The sequence below is a fragment of the Saccopteryx leptura genome, chromosome 1 (genome assembly GCF_036850995.1).
Source record: "Saccopteryx leptura isolate mSacLep1 chromosome 1, mSacLep1_pri_phased_curated, whole genome shotgun sequence".
Taxonomy (NCBI): Eukaryota; Metazoa; Chordata; class Mammalia; order Chiroptera; family Emballonuridae; genus Saccopteryx; species Saccopteryx leptura.
The window spans coordinates 157,480,724-157,501,201 of record NC_089503.1 but is presented as its reverse complement, the minus strand read 5'-3'; the positions used below and the strand labels follow the sequence as shown (position 1 = coordinate 157,501,201).

The 20,478-nt window shown below is 43.0% G+C and overlaps 1 protein-coding gene and 1 non-coding gene across 3 annotated transcripts in view; both read right to left on the bottom strand.

Annotated features, from left to right (window-relative positions):
• The window catches only part of PLCXD3 (phosphatidylinositol specific phospholipase C X domain containing 3), a 175,859-nt gene that overhangs the window by 67,291 nt on the left and 88,090 nt on the right, over positions 1-20,478 (bottom strand). For both annotated transcript variants that reach the window (XM_066378593.1, XM_066378584.1), the window contains exon 2: positions 7,862-8,570. In XM_066378593.1, coding sequence (XP_066234690.1) covers positions 7,862-8,570 — 709 coding nt within the window. The remainder of the gene's footprint in view (positions 1-7,861; positions 8,571-20,478) is intronic.
• Positions 14,250-14,376, bottom strand: LOC136389843 (small nucleolar RNA SNORA25). The gene has a single exon (XR_010748404.1). It is a non-coding gene; the product is annotated as a small nucleolar RNA SNORA25 (small nucleolar RNA).

The window sequence follows — 20,478 nt, the reverse complement described above, 5'->3', positions numbered from 1 at the left end:
AGACACGAGCAATAGTACTCAGTACTCCAGGTGAGGTCACCTGGTGTCTGTTAGAAATGAAACACTTTGAGCACAGACTCCTGAATCATAACCTCTGGGGAGCGGTGCTCAGGAGTATGCGTTTTAACTAACTCTCCACAAGCACTTTCCAGTTGGCCAAGCCTTGGGCCAGGAAGAGGTTGCTTTCTGAAGCTTCCTTTTGATTTCCAGGCCAGACTCCTGTTTCTAGAAGTTCAAAACCTAGATTCTGAAGGGATCCCCATGTCATGTTGGCTCACAGTACCACCTAAACACATCGATTAGCCCTTCTGATCTTCAGTGTTTTAAATTGCAAACTGAAAGTAACACCTATTGAATAATAGGGGCCTCCAATAAATACATGTCGAAGAAAAAATCTTTTGATGTAGGCACCTTGAAAGTAATGATTATTCTAATGCTGGTGTTCCACGGTCTTCTTGATATTCTCTCTCTAGATATAGGCACATGGAGCCCAAGGGGACAGCTCCATCCCTGTCCATGACTAGACTGGTCCACCATCAGCTGCTGTAGTGTGCTGACTTACTTGGTGACAGGGCCTGGGGGACAGAGGCAAACTGCTCTTCATGGAGACTGGTGCTTCCTCATGTCATCCTGTAGCTGCCTTCCACCCAGCTACCAGTGAGGTTTCTCTTGGCCCCACGGCTGCTGGGATGACTGATGCGGCAGGTAAACAACTTCCCAGAGGCCAGCCCCATACCTGCTGGGTCCAGGCAATGACAGGTAATTGGGCAGCAGAGTGTTGTTTCGGGTGTTGGTGTGAGCTGGGATGTGTCCTGATTAGATGATAAAATACAGCTAACTGTGTAGGTGAGGCAGGAAGAGACAGAGCCCAGGGCAGGTGGGCCCTGCACAAAATCCATGCCCAACCTCTGACCTCAGTCAGGCCCCAGGTAGCGGCTCACCTTCCAGGTTGGTCCCTGCACCTGATGTTCTCGGGCCCACCTTGGTCTGTCCTCTGTCGTCCCTCTCTGAGGTGTGGAGGACAGAATTCTGCCTTCAGGTCAGGAGACCTGGATTTTACTTTCATTTTTGCTGCCAGTTAGCTCTGTGACTTGGGCAGTCACATAGCATTCCTCTGGTCCAGTAGCCTTACCAAATAGAAAACAGTGAAATAGGCAGGAAGCACACAGGAAGGAGAATCAAACCCGCTCACCTCTAAGTTTACTTGCTCCTCCTTCCCTTTCCGTCATTCCGCGGCAATGCTGCCCCATGCCAGCTTCGACCATGGTGTGCTCTCTTGAGACAAAGCCACACACTTCAGACCTGTGGTTCTCACAGCCTTGCTCACCCCCCCTCCGGCATACTTACTGTCCCAAACCCCTAGAATGACTCTGCCCTCAAAGATGACAAATAATGTATTTCATGTACCCACATCTAAGAAATGTGAATTTTACTTAATTTGCAAGAGTAAGCATGAGACGTGAAGTCAAACAAACCCAAATTATAATGTTGGCTTTGCTAAATTAACATGGGATTTTTGAGCAAAGTACTAGACATTTTCAGTCTCGTTTTTTCACCTCTAATGGATATAATAATACCTACCTTGTAAGACAGCGGGGAGGATTAAATAAATACAGTTCCCATAAAGCACAGGGCTTGGCACACACTGTGAGCTCAACAATGGAGGTTGCCTTCCTTCCCCCAGCTAGGTAATATTGGTGATTATTAGCAACCACTCACATCCTGCAAATTCTGCCTTGCCTCCCAGGCAGTGAGTGTAATCACGAGAGTAAATGGGCTGGGCTACACATTGTCCAGCTTCAAGGGATGTCATTCACGCAGAATGACTCAGTGGAGGGTGTCCCCTGGGCTCCAACGGGCAGCGCTGTCCGTGGTGCTGAAATGTCTACATCTTTCCCTGTCTCTCCTCCCAACCACTGGCTGACATCTCACTTTATTGCCAACCTTGAAGTGGTGAGTTACCTTCAGTAGCTTCTATCCTTATTTGACCGATATAGTCTGTTCAGTTCCATTCCCTGAGGCCCAGGGCTGTTTTATCCCCTCAATGTCTTCCTAATACATATGTGATCAAGCTTAAAGTCCCCGAGAGACACTTAATGTCCTGCATAATCCTCCCCTTTGCCTTTCCTGGGCTCATCTCTTGTGTTCCTTTACATCTCACTCTGCTCCGGCCCAACCCTGACTTTGTTCCTCAAGCCTTCCTGCCTCCATATTTTTCTCTTGCTGTCATTTCATGCTGAGAAAGTCCCTGCCCACCATTTTTGCCTATCACAATCCTGTCCTTTCTTCAAAGTTAGCCAAAACCTTTCCAGGTATCTCTCCCCTTAGACCACCACAGGCCTTGGTCTTAAATTCTACTATGTTTTCCAATTTGTACTAGGTCATACACGATGTGGTCTTTTCAGGCCTCCTTGATGCTCAATGAGAACAATGGCACCTTCCTTACGTTAATATGTCCATAGCAGTTAACACAGAGCCCTACTCATGGGAGCTGATGGACATACACATGCAAAATTAAAACTTCTACCTGAATACGCTGACAATTTTATCTAGATGTAGTCATATAATGAGGGGAGAAATCATTTTCAGTCCCCACTTTGGATTCTCACAGATAGAGGGGAACTGGACAGGGACATAAGACCCCATATCTGAGGTCACACAGGGCAGTACAATTGAGTACAGTGTCTTGGAAAGAGCAGGCATCCAAACAGGCTTGCTTTAGGAATAAACAAAAATGGAGCAGCCTGAATTTCAATCGTGAACCCACCTTTTCTGAACTGTGTCATCCGGGTACATTGCTTAACTTCCTAAGGCTCTATTCTCTCCTTTATAATGGGAAAGCAATCCTACTTGGGGGAAATGATGTGACTATTAAACCAATTAACATGTAGCCTGACCTGTGGTGGCACAGTGGATAAAGTATCGAATGCTGAGGTCGTCGGTTCGCAATCCCAGGCTTGCCTGGTCAAGGCACATATGGGAGTTGATGCTTCCTGCTCCTCCCCCTGCTCTATCTCTTTTCTCTCTCTCTCTCTCTCTCTCTCTCTCTCTCTCTCTCTCTCCAATAAACATTAATAAATAAAATCTAAATCAATCAAAACAGTTAGCATAGTGCTGAAAATCTAGAGAGTGCGTCGCATACCTGATTGTGGTCGGCATTGCCATTATCATCTAAATTGTTGGCCTGTATAAATATCGTACTGAATCCACTCAACATCAATGTACTTGCAAAGATGCACTGTTCCTTCAACATCCTGACAGGTGGTCTGGCAAAAGTTTTTAAACTAAAAAAAAAAGAAAACCTGTAATTTAATAAATTTTTACAAATTAAAGAATGACTTGACTCAAGCTGCACACCTTCTTTTTAAGAATGTGCGAATTCCGTGGGGGTGAGGTGCAAAAGCTGGTGTTTGAAAACTAAATTAAAAATAAGTCTTTAAGAAATAAGAAATCTGTGTCTTTGGCATCACTAAAATGTAGATGACACATCAGCAGTGTTTGGAACCAATGGTCAGATTGAAAGCAATATCCGACCTAAATCTTGTTTCCGAGAGCCACCCACACCTTCAAACACGATTTCCTAAACACACGTGCTCAGACTTTTGTTAACCTAAATGTTAGACACCGTTAAAAACATTTATAGAGAAACTGGTCAAATGTAGGATCTTAGAACTGTAGAAATGGGGAACTTAAAAAGACTGTGGAGATAAGCAATAATTCAAACTCCCAATTTTGCAGATGAAAACACTTTAAGGTCCAGAAAGGTCTCCATTATTGCCTAGTGACTTCTCCTTCAGTGGCAAAGAGAGTCTCATTACTTTTCTTGGTGTGAACATAGCATTTCTCAATGAGCAGCTGTGTGGCAAACCTCAAGAGGAAGATGGCAGACAGACTTCAATGGGCTTCTTCACCAGGGAAGTCAATCGCTCTTTCACTGGCTGTTTCAGAGGTAAGTAAGTTACCTAGGTAAGGCACCACACAACAGCTGACAATAACCTTTTCCTATAGACCTCCTCTGGCAAGGAGGAATATGTAAAAATAAGACAACATGAAACCTCCAAGCTTCATGTTAGCCCCTTACTCAGATGCAGTTGGTTTAAAAAGAGGTCTTTCTAGTTCTGAGACAAAACGCCATTCAAGAATGCTTTTAGCACAAGCATCATGGCCATGTTTAGACACATTTGCAAACACAGGGCTTTTGTTTCTGCTTTCTCAACTCTTTTGTTACTCGCTTCTCCATCTCCTCTCAACGACACAGCTCTACTGTTCCAGATATAAAAGCCAGAGGCAAGTAAAAAGTTTTGAATTAGAGCAGATGGCAGAAGACAGTTTTTAAAAATCAATTTCATGGCCTTGAAAAAGTGTGGTCTGAAAAAGAAATTAAGTGCTTAGAAAACACTGTATTAGTTGACTTTAAGCAAGATTCACCACTAAAATACATGTCAGTGCTTTTTATATGCTAATGTGCCTTGTGAATCTCTTGGGAGAGACGTGTAAATATAGTAAAAAAAATCACTTTCAGCACTTTCCTAATTTATTTGATCTCCTCCGCTTCCCGAAATCTTACTTTAATAACACCGTACTAGAGCACAAGGAACCAAATGGCAGTTCAACTTACAACCTGCCGGAAGTCCTAAACTGTGTGAAAGGCCGTAAGAGAGAGAGGTGAAAGTCGTTTATTCCTTGAGTAGATTTCTCTTCTTAGCTTCCCAAAGGCTGTTCCCTGCACAGGAAAACTCGGGGTATGGCTCTTGGCCAAGGACAAAGCAGGCATCTTGTATGAAAATGCATTTTTTTCTAAGCACAGAACTACAGAAGGTCAAGCTGGAGGCTCAGGGGAAGACTCCTGTCGTGCCCAGTCGGAACAAGTTAGAAATGAAGCTGCTTTCATTCAGTCCAGGCATAAAGAGAACAGAGGAAGCCAGCGCGGGCTGCCCGCCATGCCGCCTGCCTCTTCCCCACCTCCAGTGGACCCTCAGGGATTCCTCAAAATCTGGGGGCTCCATGGGGTAAAGTTGGAAACAACACATTTTTCTGCATAGATAATATAACTCCCTCATTTTTAAATATATAAGAGAGATGGTAAGTTGTTAGTTGCCACAGAACAATGAACTTTATTAAAGGGTGGTGCTAAAATCCTTCTTATTCTGCTGAATACTTTGATGAGACTAGCTGAGTGAAGGCTCAGGGCTAGGAAAGAGGTGACTAGTTTGATATAATAATGCAGAGAAGGGTGTAGTGTACAGTCTACAAGGCAATATGACGGTAGGAGGAAAACAGAGATGAGGAAAGGAAAAGGAGCAGAGGTAGAAGAATCTAAGCTGGGCTCCACAGTCATAGAGCTGCCTGACCAGGAGGTGGCACACTGGATAGAGCATTGGCTTGGGATGCTAAGGACCCAGGTTTGAAATCCTGAGGTCTCTGGCTTAAGCACAGGCTCACCAGCTTGAGTGCAGGATCGCTGGCTTGAGCGTGGGATCATAGACATGACCCCGTGGTCGCTGGCTTGAGCCCAAAGGTCATTGGCTTCACTGGCTTAGCTGGAGCTCCCCGGTCAAGGCACATACGAAAAAGCAATCAATGAACAATTAAGGTGCTGCAACGAAGAATTGACGCTTCTCATCTCTCTCCCTGCCTGTCTGTCTGTCTCTCTCTCTCATGTTAAAAAAAAAAAGGAAGTAATATAGATGTGGTCAGGGGAGATAGACTAAGCCTGGTTTGTAATTAGAGACACCTCTAAAACTCAATTTTAAGTTATCTGCATTGTTATGATGGTAAAACCTCCCCTGTATCCTCAGATCCTCAGTAAAATTTTAAAACCAGTGTGGAAACTGAGTAAGAAGCAAGTGGCGTGTCTCAAGTTATACAGAGTGGAATACTGACAGGCCACGTGGGCCAATCAACCCGTGAAATGACACATGCAATCTGGACGCAGCAAGAGCTCAGACCGTAACAATGTAAGAGATCTCAGGGAAGGTCTTGTACTTGCAAAGGGAGTACAATGATGGATTGGGGGGGGGGGCTAATATAAATCTTAAGAAACAGGGAGATCCCAGATAATATCTAAAACCAGAAGGAAGTTACGGTTTTGTAACTTTTCACTCCCAATACCTTGTGACTTTGACTGCCAAAAATATTTCAATAATCGCCAAATGAGTTAACCTATATTCCTATGATCAATTGGCTGCATCACCCGAATGCCATATGAGCACTTTAAATTTAGTATGACCTTGATTTTATTTCTCCAATTCCTCCCCAAGTCCCCAGGTCTTTGTTTCCTACCTTTGTGAGTGTCTCTATCACCTCTGCTACTCCTCAAGAAGAATCCTTGTTCTTATATCTATCCTCCCATTCACACCACATGGCTTAACAGTTCCTGCATCATCCTGGAATTCGCTGTTCGCGCCGTGCCCCGAGTGCTCCCTATCTCAGTGTCGCTTGCATTACCTTGCTGAAACAGTTCTAAGCATCTCTTCACTCCGTCCACCCTCCATGCTGTGCCAGCTGTCTATCTAGAAGGCAGGCCTGGTAAGTTACCCTCCCTCCACCCTCCCATGGCTCACCGGGCCGAGTCCCCTGTAGCCTGGCTAAAAGCTGTCTTGCAAGTGTGCTTCGACTCCACCCCTCACAAGCCTCATCTCCTATGACTGCCCACTCGACATGCTAGGCTTCAGTCCACACGTACTGTTTTCACCTGCAGATCTTTTCTCCTCATCTTCTTGTCTTTCCCTAAAATGTCCTTGAGTCCAAGCAAAACATTTGTAGTTTGTCCACTTACCATAATTCAAATTATCAAAGTTAAAGATATAACCTCTGATAGAACTTGTATTTCATCTTCAGACGTTGTTTTCATTACTTAATACTGTAAGTCAGAAGAATAAATAATATGTACAATCCTACATGTTTGATCACTCTCATGGGAAACAGCCACAGAGATCTTCAGTGATTGTTCAAATTGTACTCTACAGGCATGGCTGAACTTGACCAGTGGAACGTCCACTCTCTGGAGGCTGATCCTTGCATTATGGTCTAGTCTAGTGTAAAGGCACAGAATATGGCTTGAGGAAAACAAGGTTAGAACTTTGTTTTATCATTCATTGTCCAAGTAAGCTTATGCAAAACCTATTGTTTCTCTGAACCTCAGTTTTTATCAGTAAGACAGTATCTATTTCCCAGGGTAGTTATGGAGATTCAATGTAATTAAGAATGTAAAAAGACCTGCAAACAGTAGTGAAGGGGCTTAGTAATCTATGAAGTGCTACACTAACAAGAAAGGTGTGCTAGGAAAATAGAACTGGATATAAAGTAAAAAACACAGGGGGCCATGGGTCGATCTGTGTCCTACTAACATATATGGAAGAGCTAATTTCCCCTACTTTTTAAGTGTGACCTTATGTGGAAGTAGGGTGTTTGCAAATGGAAGCCAGTTCAGATGAGAGCCTCAGAGTAAACCCTACTCCAGTGACTGGTGTCCTTATAAGAAAAGACAGAGACACACAGGAAGACAGCCATGTGAAAATGAAGGCAGAGATCAAAGCAAGGCACCTGCAAGCCAAGGAATGCCAAGGACGGCCAGCTGTCACCAGCAAGTAGGAGGAGGCATGGAAGAGATTGTCCCTTACAGCCCTCAGAAGGAACCAACCCTGCTGACACCTTGGTTTCAGAATTCTGGCCTCTGAAACTCACAGACAGTAGATACCTTTTGTAGTGAGCCACCGGCCTGTGGGACTTTGTTATGGTGGCCCTCAGAGACCAATAAAACATGGTATGGATTTTAGCTCTATCACTTACTAGCTCTATGCATTTGAGTTAAATTATTTACACCCTTCCCTCCCCCCCACAGTACTGTAAGGACACTCACCTCTCTGTGATTGTTTCTCTGAGGCCACTGGCCACCCCTTTGACCACTGTGCTAGCTTTGGGGGTCAGCACCACCTGAGATATGAAAAACGAGCCCTTCTTTCTTCTCTCAGTGATGGATGCTTGAAGAAACTGAATGAGTTTTTCCGGGTCTGTGGTATTGGCCCAGGGTGCTGGCATCATCTGCCCTGGCCAGAGGAAGGGCACTTCCAGAGCCACAGGACTGTGGTAGAAGACCAGCACCTGGTAGTCCTTCTCCCACAGGTACTTCAGGCTGACTTCCTGTGCAAAAATCGCTGGGCACATTTTATTTCCATAGATGTCTTTCAGCATTTGGACCAATTTTTCGTGGTGATATTTCTGCATCCCGTAAAAATGGTTGAAGTCCAAGAACACTACCTCCTTCCGGTGATCCGTGAGGAATGCATTGATCTCCTCCAGGCCCTCATTGACTTTGGCACTGAACAAACCATGAGCAAAGTAAAGTTCATTGTCGGGGTCTCTGGGCTTGGTGGAAATTCGAAGATCAAAATAACGGATCCCAGCCCCTAGCTGACCAGTAAAGTTCATCGTTTGCGTGGCTAACCATTTCCGCATCAGCTTTTTGGCCACAGTTCCAAAAACAGACACAAAATTCTGGACAGTTTCTGGCTGTTCAGGCCCGACGGGCGAGGCTTCGTCAATGTAGAAGCTGAAGGAGTCATGAGACCCTAGAAGAATAACAAGGTATAACATGGTTACCTCTCAGTGCTTTGTCCTCCCCAGCTTCTTCCCCTCTTGCAGTATCTGTATCTCTCCCTCAAATGAGCCAAACGAGGTACATAGCAACATCTCCCAATCTCGGCCTTGTGTCTTAGGAAGGTTCTTTTCATAGCCTAGTATAGCACACAGAGCAAATTGGTTGTAAAGTGATAAAGAAAAATTTCTTCTGATCAATGTTTTTAAGTTCAAATGACCATCTTCTACTTCCATAGAAAAATTTAATGTATTCATTGGGATTGTTTTTCCATATAGTGACCATTCAAAAATAACATTTATGGGGACCCAACTGTTCCCAAATACTTTGTGTGTAATGTTGACCCTGGCTTGTTTCAATGAATAAAGAAGGCTTTTTCACAGGTAGGTGATCAGTGTAAGAACTGTTACCTCATATACTTTGGAAAGCACAAAAGGTCACAAGGTAGAACAAAGAGAAATAAGGCAAGAGGACAGTTCAATGCTGATATATTTCACATCATTCCTGACCCTGCATACAGGCAACTGTCAACTTAGATAAGGTTGCAAGTAACACAAACTGAAAGCATCCAAAAATTAACCAAGAAGCCATTTTCCTCATAGGTAGTTTCTCTCAACAGTAGAAGCCCTTTTTGGAGTTCACTTCCAAATTTGAAAAAATGTTTTCCTAGGAAGAGCAAGGACAACCTATTTATTTATTTTTGGCAGTTACAAATATCAAAACTCCAGAAATGCAGCGATGGACATATGTTTGATTTGCCTGTATAATACAGAGTGCCATTTAAAATACTGGACCCAATAAAGAAAAATGATTTCAAGTTTTAATTTTATTTTTTAAAGCCTCCTTTAATTCTTGGACATGACCTACTAACTAGGTAAAATCAAAATAAACATATCCTGGACTTTTCACACATTAGAAAGGGCAGATGTTCCTCATGCTTCCTTAGACCTTGTTGCCCGACTCTTGATCTACATTCCATAAGGTACACCTTTTCCTAGTCTCTGCTCCTCCCACCCAAACACACATGTGTATACACACATGTGTACACATGCACACACTAACCCATACACACAGACATGCACACACACATACTCACCCATATATACATGCACACACACACTCACCCATACACACATTCATGCACTCACCCATATACACATGCATGCACACACACATGAGCCCATTTATACACACATGCATGTACTCACTCATACACACATGCATGCATGTACTCATACACACATGCACATACACTCATGCACTTACCCATATACACATGCATGCACACACGTGCATGCATTCACCCATACACACAAGCATGCACACACATGCACACACTCACCCATACACACATGCATGCACTCACCCATGCACACACACATGCTCACCAATACACACACATGCACACACATGCATGCATGCACTCACACACACATGCGTGTGCACAAATAGAGCCCTCTAAGCTTATCATCTGTCACCACATGACTTCTTTCTGATAAGCTATTTTTTTTTTTTTAGTTGCAAGAACCACACAGGCAGTTTATTACTCACAAATCCTTTTGGCGTGCCTGGGAACAGTTTAAGGGGGGCCCGTTGGTGTGCTCCTCTCAGCTGTTTTTGGTCAGAGTGGTGCAGTGACAATCCACGTTAACGTTGGAGTCTGGGCGACTACCTCAGCAGCAGGAGGAGGGGGGGGGCTTAGCTTTAGTACCTTTTCTGGCCAAGGTTTTCTAACAGGTGTCAATCTACAGGATTATCACCTCAAACCACCTTTTCAGGGAGTTCCTCGCAGGGAGCCCTTTTTATGTTAATCTGCTGAAATGTTACATCTAGCCACTTTTAAGGTGTTCCTAAGGAAGCTTCTTGTTTATGGTAATTTACAGAGTTATGACATCAAACTACTTCTTATCTATGTATAACTTCACACACACACACTAACTGGGCCTTTCTTTATTTTATTTTATTTTATTTTATTTTTTTAATGGGGCAACATCAATAAATCAGGATACATATATTCAAAGATAACATGTCCAGGTTATCTTGTCATTCAATTATGTTGCATACCCATCACCCAAAATCAGATTGTCCTCTGTCACCTTCTATCTAGTTTTCTTTGTGCCCCTCCCCCTCCCCCTTTCCCTCTCCCTCTCCCCCCTCCCCCTGTAACCACCACACTCTTATCAATGTCTCTTAGTCTCACTTTTATGTCCCACCTATGTATGGAATAATGCAGTTCCTGTTTTTTTCTGATTTACTTATTTCACTTTGTATAATGTTATCAAGATCCCACCATTTTGCTGTAAATGATCCGATGTCATCATTTCTTATGGCTGAGTAGTATTCCATAGTGTATATGTGCCACATCTTCTTTATCCAGTCATCTATTGACGGGCTTTTGGTTGTTTCCATGTTCTGGCCACTGTGAACAATGCTGCAATGAACATGGGGCTGCATGTGTCTTTATGTATCAATGTTTCTGAGTTTTTGGGGTATATACCCAGTAGAGGGATTGCTGAGTCATAAGGTAGTTCTATTTTCAGTTTTTTGAGGAACCACCATACTTTCTGGTGTACTACTTTACATTCCCACCAACAGTGTATGAGGGTTCCTTTTTCTCCACAGCCTCTCCAACATTTGCTATTACCTGTCTTGTTAATTCTAATAAGCTATTTGAAGCAATTTTTTTTCAGTAATGCAGTATTTCCCTTTGTCTATATTCTATAACTATGTTAACCTGTATCTGTATCTTTATATGTAAATCTCTATATCTCTATATCTATGTTTACCATTAAATGGCCTGTAGAAATCATAAGAGTGTGGATTTCAGGCACCATGGCAGGTGAGAGGAAATATTTTGAAAAATACTTTGATGCCTTGCAAATTGTAACCTTTAAGATTTGGAACAGATAAGTCCTCAGAATTATATATATATATATATATATATATATATATATATATATATATATATATTTTTTTTTTTTTTTTTTTTCAAGCAATGTAAAATAACCCAAAAATACGGAAATGTCATGTTTAGTTTAATCTGGAACTGTCTGATACAGTTATCTTTAGTAGATGGCACAGGGAGAAAATGTCAGCACTTTCTAAATATGCAACACTGTTTTTTTGGCTAAGGCAACAGCAAATTTTAATGGGGATTGAAATTGTTGCATATTGATTTAACAGTTGTTATTCAGTCAATTGCTAATACAAATTGAAAAATTAGACAATCTGTACGTACTATTGCTGAATATACAGAAAAAGTATGTTTAGAGAAAGAAATACAAAGGCGTGTTTTAAGAAGGGTTATTATTAAATAATCTAGGATTAAAATAGGTATAAATAAATGAATGAACACTCAAAATAAGAGCTACTCTATATGAAATTATTTTTAATTTAATTTCCAGGTACGTGAGAAAAAAGTGGGTGAGAGTAACTGCGGACATCATTGGAAGCAAGACAAGGGAAATTAAATATGACTAAGTTTCCTTTTTCAGAAGCGAGTGGGTCTTTGTTTTTAAAATGACTTTAGTTTCACCATTCTATCATATGGTTTTTTAAAGCCCAGAAAATTCATCAATTTTGAAAATCCTGTAACAGGACGTTATAGTTTCTAGATTTAATTATTTGTTGACATTTAAGAAAAATATGTTATTAAGGGAAAAATAAGGTAGAGTCAAAAATAAAAATTACAAACAGCTAACATAATGGTCAGAAGGAGAAGGCATGATGCCCCCCACGCCAGTACCTGCTCTGAGCTGCGTGACCCTGCGGGGCGTGTGCAGCATTTTGGGGCAGAATGACGCACCAGGAGCAAGCAGTATTAGAGAGGGAAAATTAAATCATCAATAGATACAAAACTATGCATTCTGGGAGAAAAAACAGACCTAATGTCGGCAAAAAAAGCAATCTTTTCTTGACTTTTCATTTCGTTCAGAACTGTCAGTTAATTGGCAGACCGCCAGGCCCTGGACCCAAGCTGGAAGGAGACAAGTTTTCCCCCAGCACGATGAACAATGTGCAGCCTCCAGTGGCGGAGGGCCACAGTTCTACAACTCAAGGAACTACATTCTGCAAACAACCAGCAAGCTAGCAAGAGGAGCCTCCGCCTTAAATGAGAACACAGCCTTGGTCAACACCGTGATGTATTCTCATGCAGTTTGGCCTTCGGAGGGAAGTAAATTATGTGGTGCAGTGCGTTGGAGCAGCTTTGAAGAGGCTGCCGGGTGACGAGGCTCAAACTCAAGCTCGATCACACTCCCAGTTTAACACCAGAGGGTCATCAGGTCGATCACCATTCTGGCTTCTGGTCTGTGAGTTTCTTAAAATACTGTCCACATCTGTTTCTTACAAGGATCACATAAAACCATGTTCACAAAAGTTCCATGAAAGGATAGCATATACGACTTAAATGACGGTTATTTTCTCACAGTGATATAACTCATCAGAAACATTTATTCACTTGTTCTGGGAAAACATTACCTAGACAGATACACACTGGGCTGGCTGAGCAAGCTCACATAAAAGGCAGGGCATGGGAAGCAATGATTGAAATTGAGGAGTTGGGTTTGTAAGTGTTTCTTAAAGACAAGAATTGTACCCATTATTTCTCTATGATTTAGCAAATAACAATAAAAATTACCCCATTTTGTACTGTTTTGAAAAAGCATTCAACATCACTGCCTTGTTAAGGAAGTTGATTTGCGATGTGCACCAAGGGCTAACGCTCCTGCATTCAGAATCTTTCCAGTGTGAATGATAAAATCACTTTGGGAGGGACTTCTGGTTAGTTTCTTGGTTTGGCTATAGTTCCATTTCAAAGTCTACAAAATTATGGGTTTAATAAACATCAAAGAAATTGAATCTAGTCAATTTTATCTGTGAACCTGCAGAACGAAGGGGCCCAGTAGGCTAGGGCTTGACATGCACGTGAGTGTGCAGTTCTAAAATCTATATCCTGACCTAAGAATTCAGACTCTGACTCCATCAAAATAAGGCCTGCCCTTCCTGCCTCCATCGAGCGCCACTTGCTCATGTATAGCACACCAAGCTCCCCTCTCCTCGCCTCTCTGTCACTGTGATTTGGCACCAGTCTGAGGTTTTTAAGACTCCTGCATTTTGGTAACAGGTTTCCTGCATATTTGATACCTCGGTACCTTTTGTGATAATAGGGCCAAGGCCAGAGGAGTGGGGAGCACAGGTACCTTCTACCCATGAACCAAAAGGAGACTAAAGGGTAGGTTTCACTTGAGGCTCCTATTCTAGGGGGGAAGACGGACAGGTGACATACTGTCTTCACTTTCCACAGGAAGAGGCATTGTCCCAGAGTGTTGACCTTCCTGTCTTCCCTTTATGGGAGTCTTCAGCCTAGTCTTCTTTATGACCCACCCCCATGTTCTTCTCTGTGGCAAAGCGACGTTTCACTCCTGGTGTCTTCCCTCCCTCCGAATCCGCGTCCCTCTGGTCTATGGCACCTCTTATCGAGGGGTCGGGCTTGCAATCAAGCTGGCGACCTCAGGGTTTCAAACCTGGATCCTCAGTGTCCCAAGCCAACACTCTATCCACTGTGCCACCGCCTGGTCAGACTCAAGTCACTTTTTAAGAAAAACATTTACTTACTTTCCCACCTTACCAATCACCGCTTTGAGTAGCTAAATCTCCTATCTCCTTGGGAAAACACAGCCCAATTGAGTGTCTCTGACATCCTATGGAGAACTTTAATCTTGGGTCACAGTGTTAAGAGCTACTGGTTTTGGACTTACAAGTTCTCTTTGAAATGACCTATCCAATAACTTTTATTTGGTTTGAAAATCAACCACTTTGCTCTAATTGTAAGTACCCAGTGCTCAATCTGGTAGAAAAAAAAACATTAAAAATTAATTACTTAGTTCTTATGTGACAATATACAATTGATCTCATTAATTGTTGTTGACCCCACTGAGTAACCAACTCTTTGGATGTTTCTGGAGAGAAAGACCAAACCTTATTACTGGCACGTAATCTTGCCTCAGTGTCCAGCGCATGACCAGGTCTTTGTGGACAATACGAGAAACTTTGTGTCATAATGGGTGATAAGTATCACAAGCCAAAACTCTTCCGGAATTGAACAGGTCATTATAAATTACACACTTGTAATTTACTATGCATACTTCACCTGCCAAAACAAACATACAGAAAATGCATTCTCAAATATTAAATGAAACCCTATCTCTCACACAGAACACTGAGATTAACCCTTTTGTGAAGGAAAAATCCAAACAGCTGTGCTGTGATTTCTCCTTGGGGGAGTCTGTGTCTCTCAGTGGGTGCAAAACCTACCCCTGCGCCCATCTCAGGGGAGGGAAGCGGAAGGGGAGCAGGCTGCTTTCTGAAGTCTTTAATCAGGATTTCAGAGGCTAAACTGGAGAGACACTATTACACTGATGCCTCCCAGGAATAGAGAAGCTCAGTACTCATCACGACTGCCTTAGACTTGCGAGGTGCGTCTCCCAGACCAATGGCTAAGCCGACAGTGAGTAGTTTAAATCACTGTCTAACCCAGCTGGCTATGCATTCTCCTCCTCTGCGCGTGTCACCCACGGGGACCCTGCCCAGCATGGTCACCTGGAATCCCAGGTTGCGCACCTGCCCTGCTAAGCCAGTGACAACAGCATCGTGGCCTTCCAAGCTCGGCAGCACGACACTGAGGAGCACAGCTTCCAGAACACTCAAAAGATTCTGGAACTGGGAAGAATCTGTTTCCGAAATAGGAAGATTTGAGGGGAAAACCGGTTGCTCATCAATATCTGCCAGGCAGTTAGGAAGAGCAACAGACTCAGCTGCTTCCCTCGAGCAGCGGTACCTAACCCGTGGTGGTTCCGACCCAGGGGTGTTGGACATGATGCTGACATAGCCTGTGTTATTATCACTAAGGGTTACTGGCATCTAGTGGGTAGAAACTAGGGCTGCTGCCCAACATCCCAGAAGCTGCCAGCAGCTCCGCCAGCAAATCAGCTGGCCCCCAGTGTCTGTAGTAATGAGGCTGAGAAAGCTTGTGCCCATGGGAACCATACAGACTGATGCAGTAATTCCCAGGGGTGGAGATGGCACCCCTGAGCCGGCCCCTCCACCTGCAAGCCACATGCTCCATGTGCCTGCCGTACCTCTCACACACAGTCCTGGCGCCGTCGACCCCCAAGGCCGGTCTAAATACCCACAGTGACCGAAAATGACCACACAAAGCGCTGCATCTGCACTTGCTGGAAACCCAACCGAATATGTGACCCTGGCACTTGTGTTTACTAATCTCTTGTTATTTACTTCAAAATGTCTTCCATTTGTTCTGACAAGTTCTAAAGGTACATCTTTCAAGCTAACATGATGCCATCCAGAGGGGTGCCTTTTATTCACCCATCTCCATCTCTGCTCCAGAAGCTCCTGTGTGGCACACGGTTTTGTTTTTTGTTTTTTGTTTGTTTTTTTTAAAGAAGACTCCAAATCCTCATAGTTGTGTGTTTTTTTTTTGTTGTTGTTGTTTTTTTTGTATTTTTCTGAAGCTGAAAACTGGGAGAGACAGTCCCACAGACTCCCACATGCGCCCGACTGAGATCCACCCGCACGCCCACCAGGGGGCGACGCTCTGCCCACCAGGGGGCGATGCTCTGCCCCTCCGGGGCGTCGCTCTGCCACGACCAGAGCCACTCTAGCGCCTGGGGCAGAGGCCAAGGAGCCATCCCCAGCGCCCGGGCCATCTTTGCTCCAATGGAGCCTGGCTGCGGGAGGGGAAGAGAGAGACAGAGAGGAAGGAGAGGGGGAGGGGTGGAGAAGCAGATGGGCGCTTCTCCTGTGTGCCCTGGCCGGGATTCGAACACGGGACTCCTGCACGCCAGGCCGACGCTCTACCACTGAGCCAACCGGCTAGGGCTAAGCACACGTTTTTAAATAAATCGGGCACCTGTTGTGTGTGAGACACCGTGATGGAGCACATGTGCGTGACTGAGAAGAGGGGAGGAAGGAGGCTGGGGTAACTGTACTTGTCCAGTAAGGGAATAAGGGAAGGCGGGTTCCTTCCTGCGGTATTTCTTCTGCCTCACCTCCTTCTCTGTAGGGTTAGCGTTTGGTAGATGTTTAGTGAGCATATATTATATGCATGCAATGGGTCAGGGATATGGAATTAAAATAGTACACAAGACCCATCCAGGCTCTGCCATTGTGGAGTTCATATCATAGTGGAGAGAAATAGGCAAGAAAAACCACCATTATCCTAAAGTGTGATAAATTCTATAATAAACTATGTGTGATACCTTTTCATAAAACAGTAGCCCAGTCCTGAACTCAGTTAAGATCCTCTAGAGACAATTAATAATCAAAGCTAAAGAGCAAGAACAAAGCTCCAAACACAGGTGATCACTAAGCATATACTTTTAAAATATTAATGTGCACATGGATCATGTGAGGATCTCTCAAACGTCTGCATCTCCAGATTCATAATGACCACTCTACCAGATGCAGTGAGTCAGAAGAAAGGATGAAGCCAGGATGACCACATAAGAAAAATGAAAGGGGGCGTCCGTGAAAGAAATGTGGCGAAGATTAGGGAGAAAATGGCACACTTTGCCTGCAATGTTGGCCTTAGCTATGTTAGTAGACCCTAGAGAGGAACTCTAAAGGGACATGTCTATTGGTGAAACATCTGGGAGAGAACCAGAAGAAAGCCATGTTTCTACTGGTATTTTCCTCTGTCTCAACCTCCAAAGGGCCTGGACAGCCCAAGAATGAAAATACAAGTCTAGACTTAAGAGAGAACTGTGCTTTATCTAGGAGGAAACAGAATGAGCTGGTTTCCCCAGCAGGCTGTCTGGTTCTGCCTGCATTCCCTGCCCCAAGATGCTCAATGAGTTCAGAGGAAGTTGGACTTCCAGGAGTCTTTAGTAGCGCATGGCCCAGGGTCCGGCTGCTCAGGATGGATCACTGTCCCTTCGCTTGCTGGACCCCAGCTGCACCAGGCTTCTTTCTGCTTCTCAAACACACTAAGTTCTTTTCAACATGGCCCTGTCCTTGCTGGCCCTCCTGCTGGCAATGTTCTGCCCTTAGATGTTTACATGACTGGCACCTTTTTGTTCAAGTCTCAGCTTTGGATGTCACCTTCTTAAGTAAATCTTTCTGTATCTAAAGTATTAAGTCATCCCACCCTCCCTGGCTGCCTATCAGTCTATCACATGATCAAGTTTTATTTTCTTTATGATATATATCACTAGCTTTAAGTTTCATTTATTCAATTGCTTGTTTGCATATGGTCTCTCTCCTCTCACTAGAATTTAAACTCCATGAGAATAAGAATGGATTTTTTTACTCTCTACCATACCCCCAACTAAGGCACAGTGACTGGTACATAAAAGATGCTCAATAAATATTTGATGTATGAAATAATACCTTCCCATCTCTCAAAACCTCAATATCCTCATCTGTAAATGGGTCTGATAATGCTATCTACATATAAAGATTATAAAATGAAGTCAATAATAAGTACAAAACAAGGATCACAGAAAATACGTGATTATATTAGCTTTTATTATTGTTATTAATTATTATCTCTGCATTATTAACTCTGAGCACTAATTGTCACAAAGTTGGTTCTCACCAAATGTTGGATGAATGGATGGGAATTGCACCAAAAAAGTTATAAGCACTATAGCTTTCAAAAGTTCTGAAAATTGCTCAATGAAAATACTGCCATTGCATCCTCTCTCTTTTTTGATTCCCTGGACCATGAGTTACCTCTCCTGTACCAGATGCAGCCATGCCAAGACCCACCATCAATGGAAGGCTCTGCTCCTGATGCACGTGTCGTTCCATATTCTCAGCACAAGTGTCTTTTATTATTATAGTTTGCATTCAATGCTATTTTGTATGTTTCAGGTGTACAGCACAGTGGATAGACAATCATATAAGTCACAAAGTGTTCCCTTCCATGTTTGTAGCACCCACCTGGCACCACACATAATTTTCACAGGATCGTTGACTATATTCCCCGTGTTGTGCTTTACATGGCCATGACTCTTCTGTAACTTTCGATCGGTACTTCTCAATCCCTTCACCTTTCCATCCAGCCCCCCAAGCTCCCTCCCCTCTAGCTCTGAATCTATGAGTCTGTTTCTATTTTGTTTGTCCGTTTTTCTTGTTTTTTAGATTCTACATATAAGTGATATCATAAGGTACTTAAGACATTGATGTCATTGAACTGTCACCTCCTTCTGGTAGTTTCTCCACTAGAATCTCCCTATAGGGGCAGACCCCAGAGTTTGGGGCAGCCCCGAATATCTGTAAGAACAGGAGCAGCTCCGGTACCTGGATGGACAGGATGACTGGATTAGAATGAACCAAATCCATATCGCTAAAACCAGCTATTCTAAAAGGAAGACAAATCTCTATTTCCTCCTCTAAGAAGAAAACAAATATGAAACATGGCAAATAAACAGTCCAGTTATAATATTCTCTTAGACTCGAGAGCCAGAAGACCTCTGAAGTCTGTTTGGCTTGGCTCCTGCAGGCCTGGCTCTATTGGCTTTCCTTTTATAAATAATGAAAATCTGAAATCACAAAGCATTCCCCTTCATCATGTTTGTGCTACAGAAAGAATATTTCCTTGAAATAGGAGCCTTTGATTCTACGATGCCCTCACAAAACACCACTGCTTGCCAATAGCTGAAGCTTTTCTTATCAAACAGATGTGTGAGGCAGGGGGAAGATTTATTCTTTCAGTGTTTATTCTACCCCTCCTCCCCTCTCTCCAGCTTGGGGACTGGTGATCTGGATGTGTCAAGTGCGGCAGCTCGCCTCTTGCTGTCAGCCTTCTGGCAAAGCTACAAAAGCAGTAACACCTGTAGATCTAGGGTGAGGACTGGTTTCTAAAAGCCAGAATGATTGGACCTAAGAAGATTCTGAATAGCCTCACCTTAACGCTGCTGGGAATTTTGTCCCATAAATCCAAGAACACACACATGAATCACATCCCAAACAAACATTTCCAAACCACTCATCTCAAAGTACATATTTATTATAAAGCATTGTTTCTTGCAATGGTGTTGGTGACACAGAGCGCCAATCATGGATATTATCTCTCTTGCTCTCTCTCTCTCACTTTCAAATGAAAACCCCACAAATCTACATTGTATCTAAAATGGATAAGGATGTTGTTGTTTATGAAATGAAAAATTATGCAATGACACTCAAAATGTATTCATTGAATAGTAATTCAGTAAGTATTCAATAGGCACGGAGTTTGTGTCCAGCAGTAGGGTGGTACTGGATGTTAGAGAAGACAGCAGTTCTCTGCCATTCAAGACAATTTTAGTCTCTCATAGGAAAAACAAGGCAGCAAAGGAAACCAGGAGCAGTGATACCAACATTCTCATTCAAGAGCTGGTGGTCTTGCTCTTCACCATCTTCACCCCACTTCCTCCTCTACCCTCAGACACATATGATGTTTGTATCAGCTGCAAAGCAAATGTGACAATATTGAGGGGTGGTTTAAAAATAAAGAGAGATGCAATTTTCAGACCTTCAGAGAGATACACTAGGGAACACTATCTATCTATATATCCTTGTAGGGTGGTTCCACATGCATTTATATTTTACATAGTTTGATCAGTGTATAAAAAACACATTAAATTATATCAATATAATATTCAGCATAATATTCTATAGTATTACAGTCCTCACACACTTTAAATGTATGTACTATATTGCATATGCTAATAAATACCCAACAATTCCTTTATTGTGTCTTGTGGCTTTTTTGCCTTTTATTTTTTAATACCTATAAATTTAAGCTTAGGAAGCTTGTCTTTTTCCTCAAAAACAAATAAGCAAAGCTTTTATATGATTTGCTAACCTGACCTTGTTTT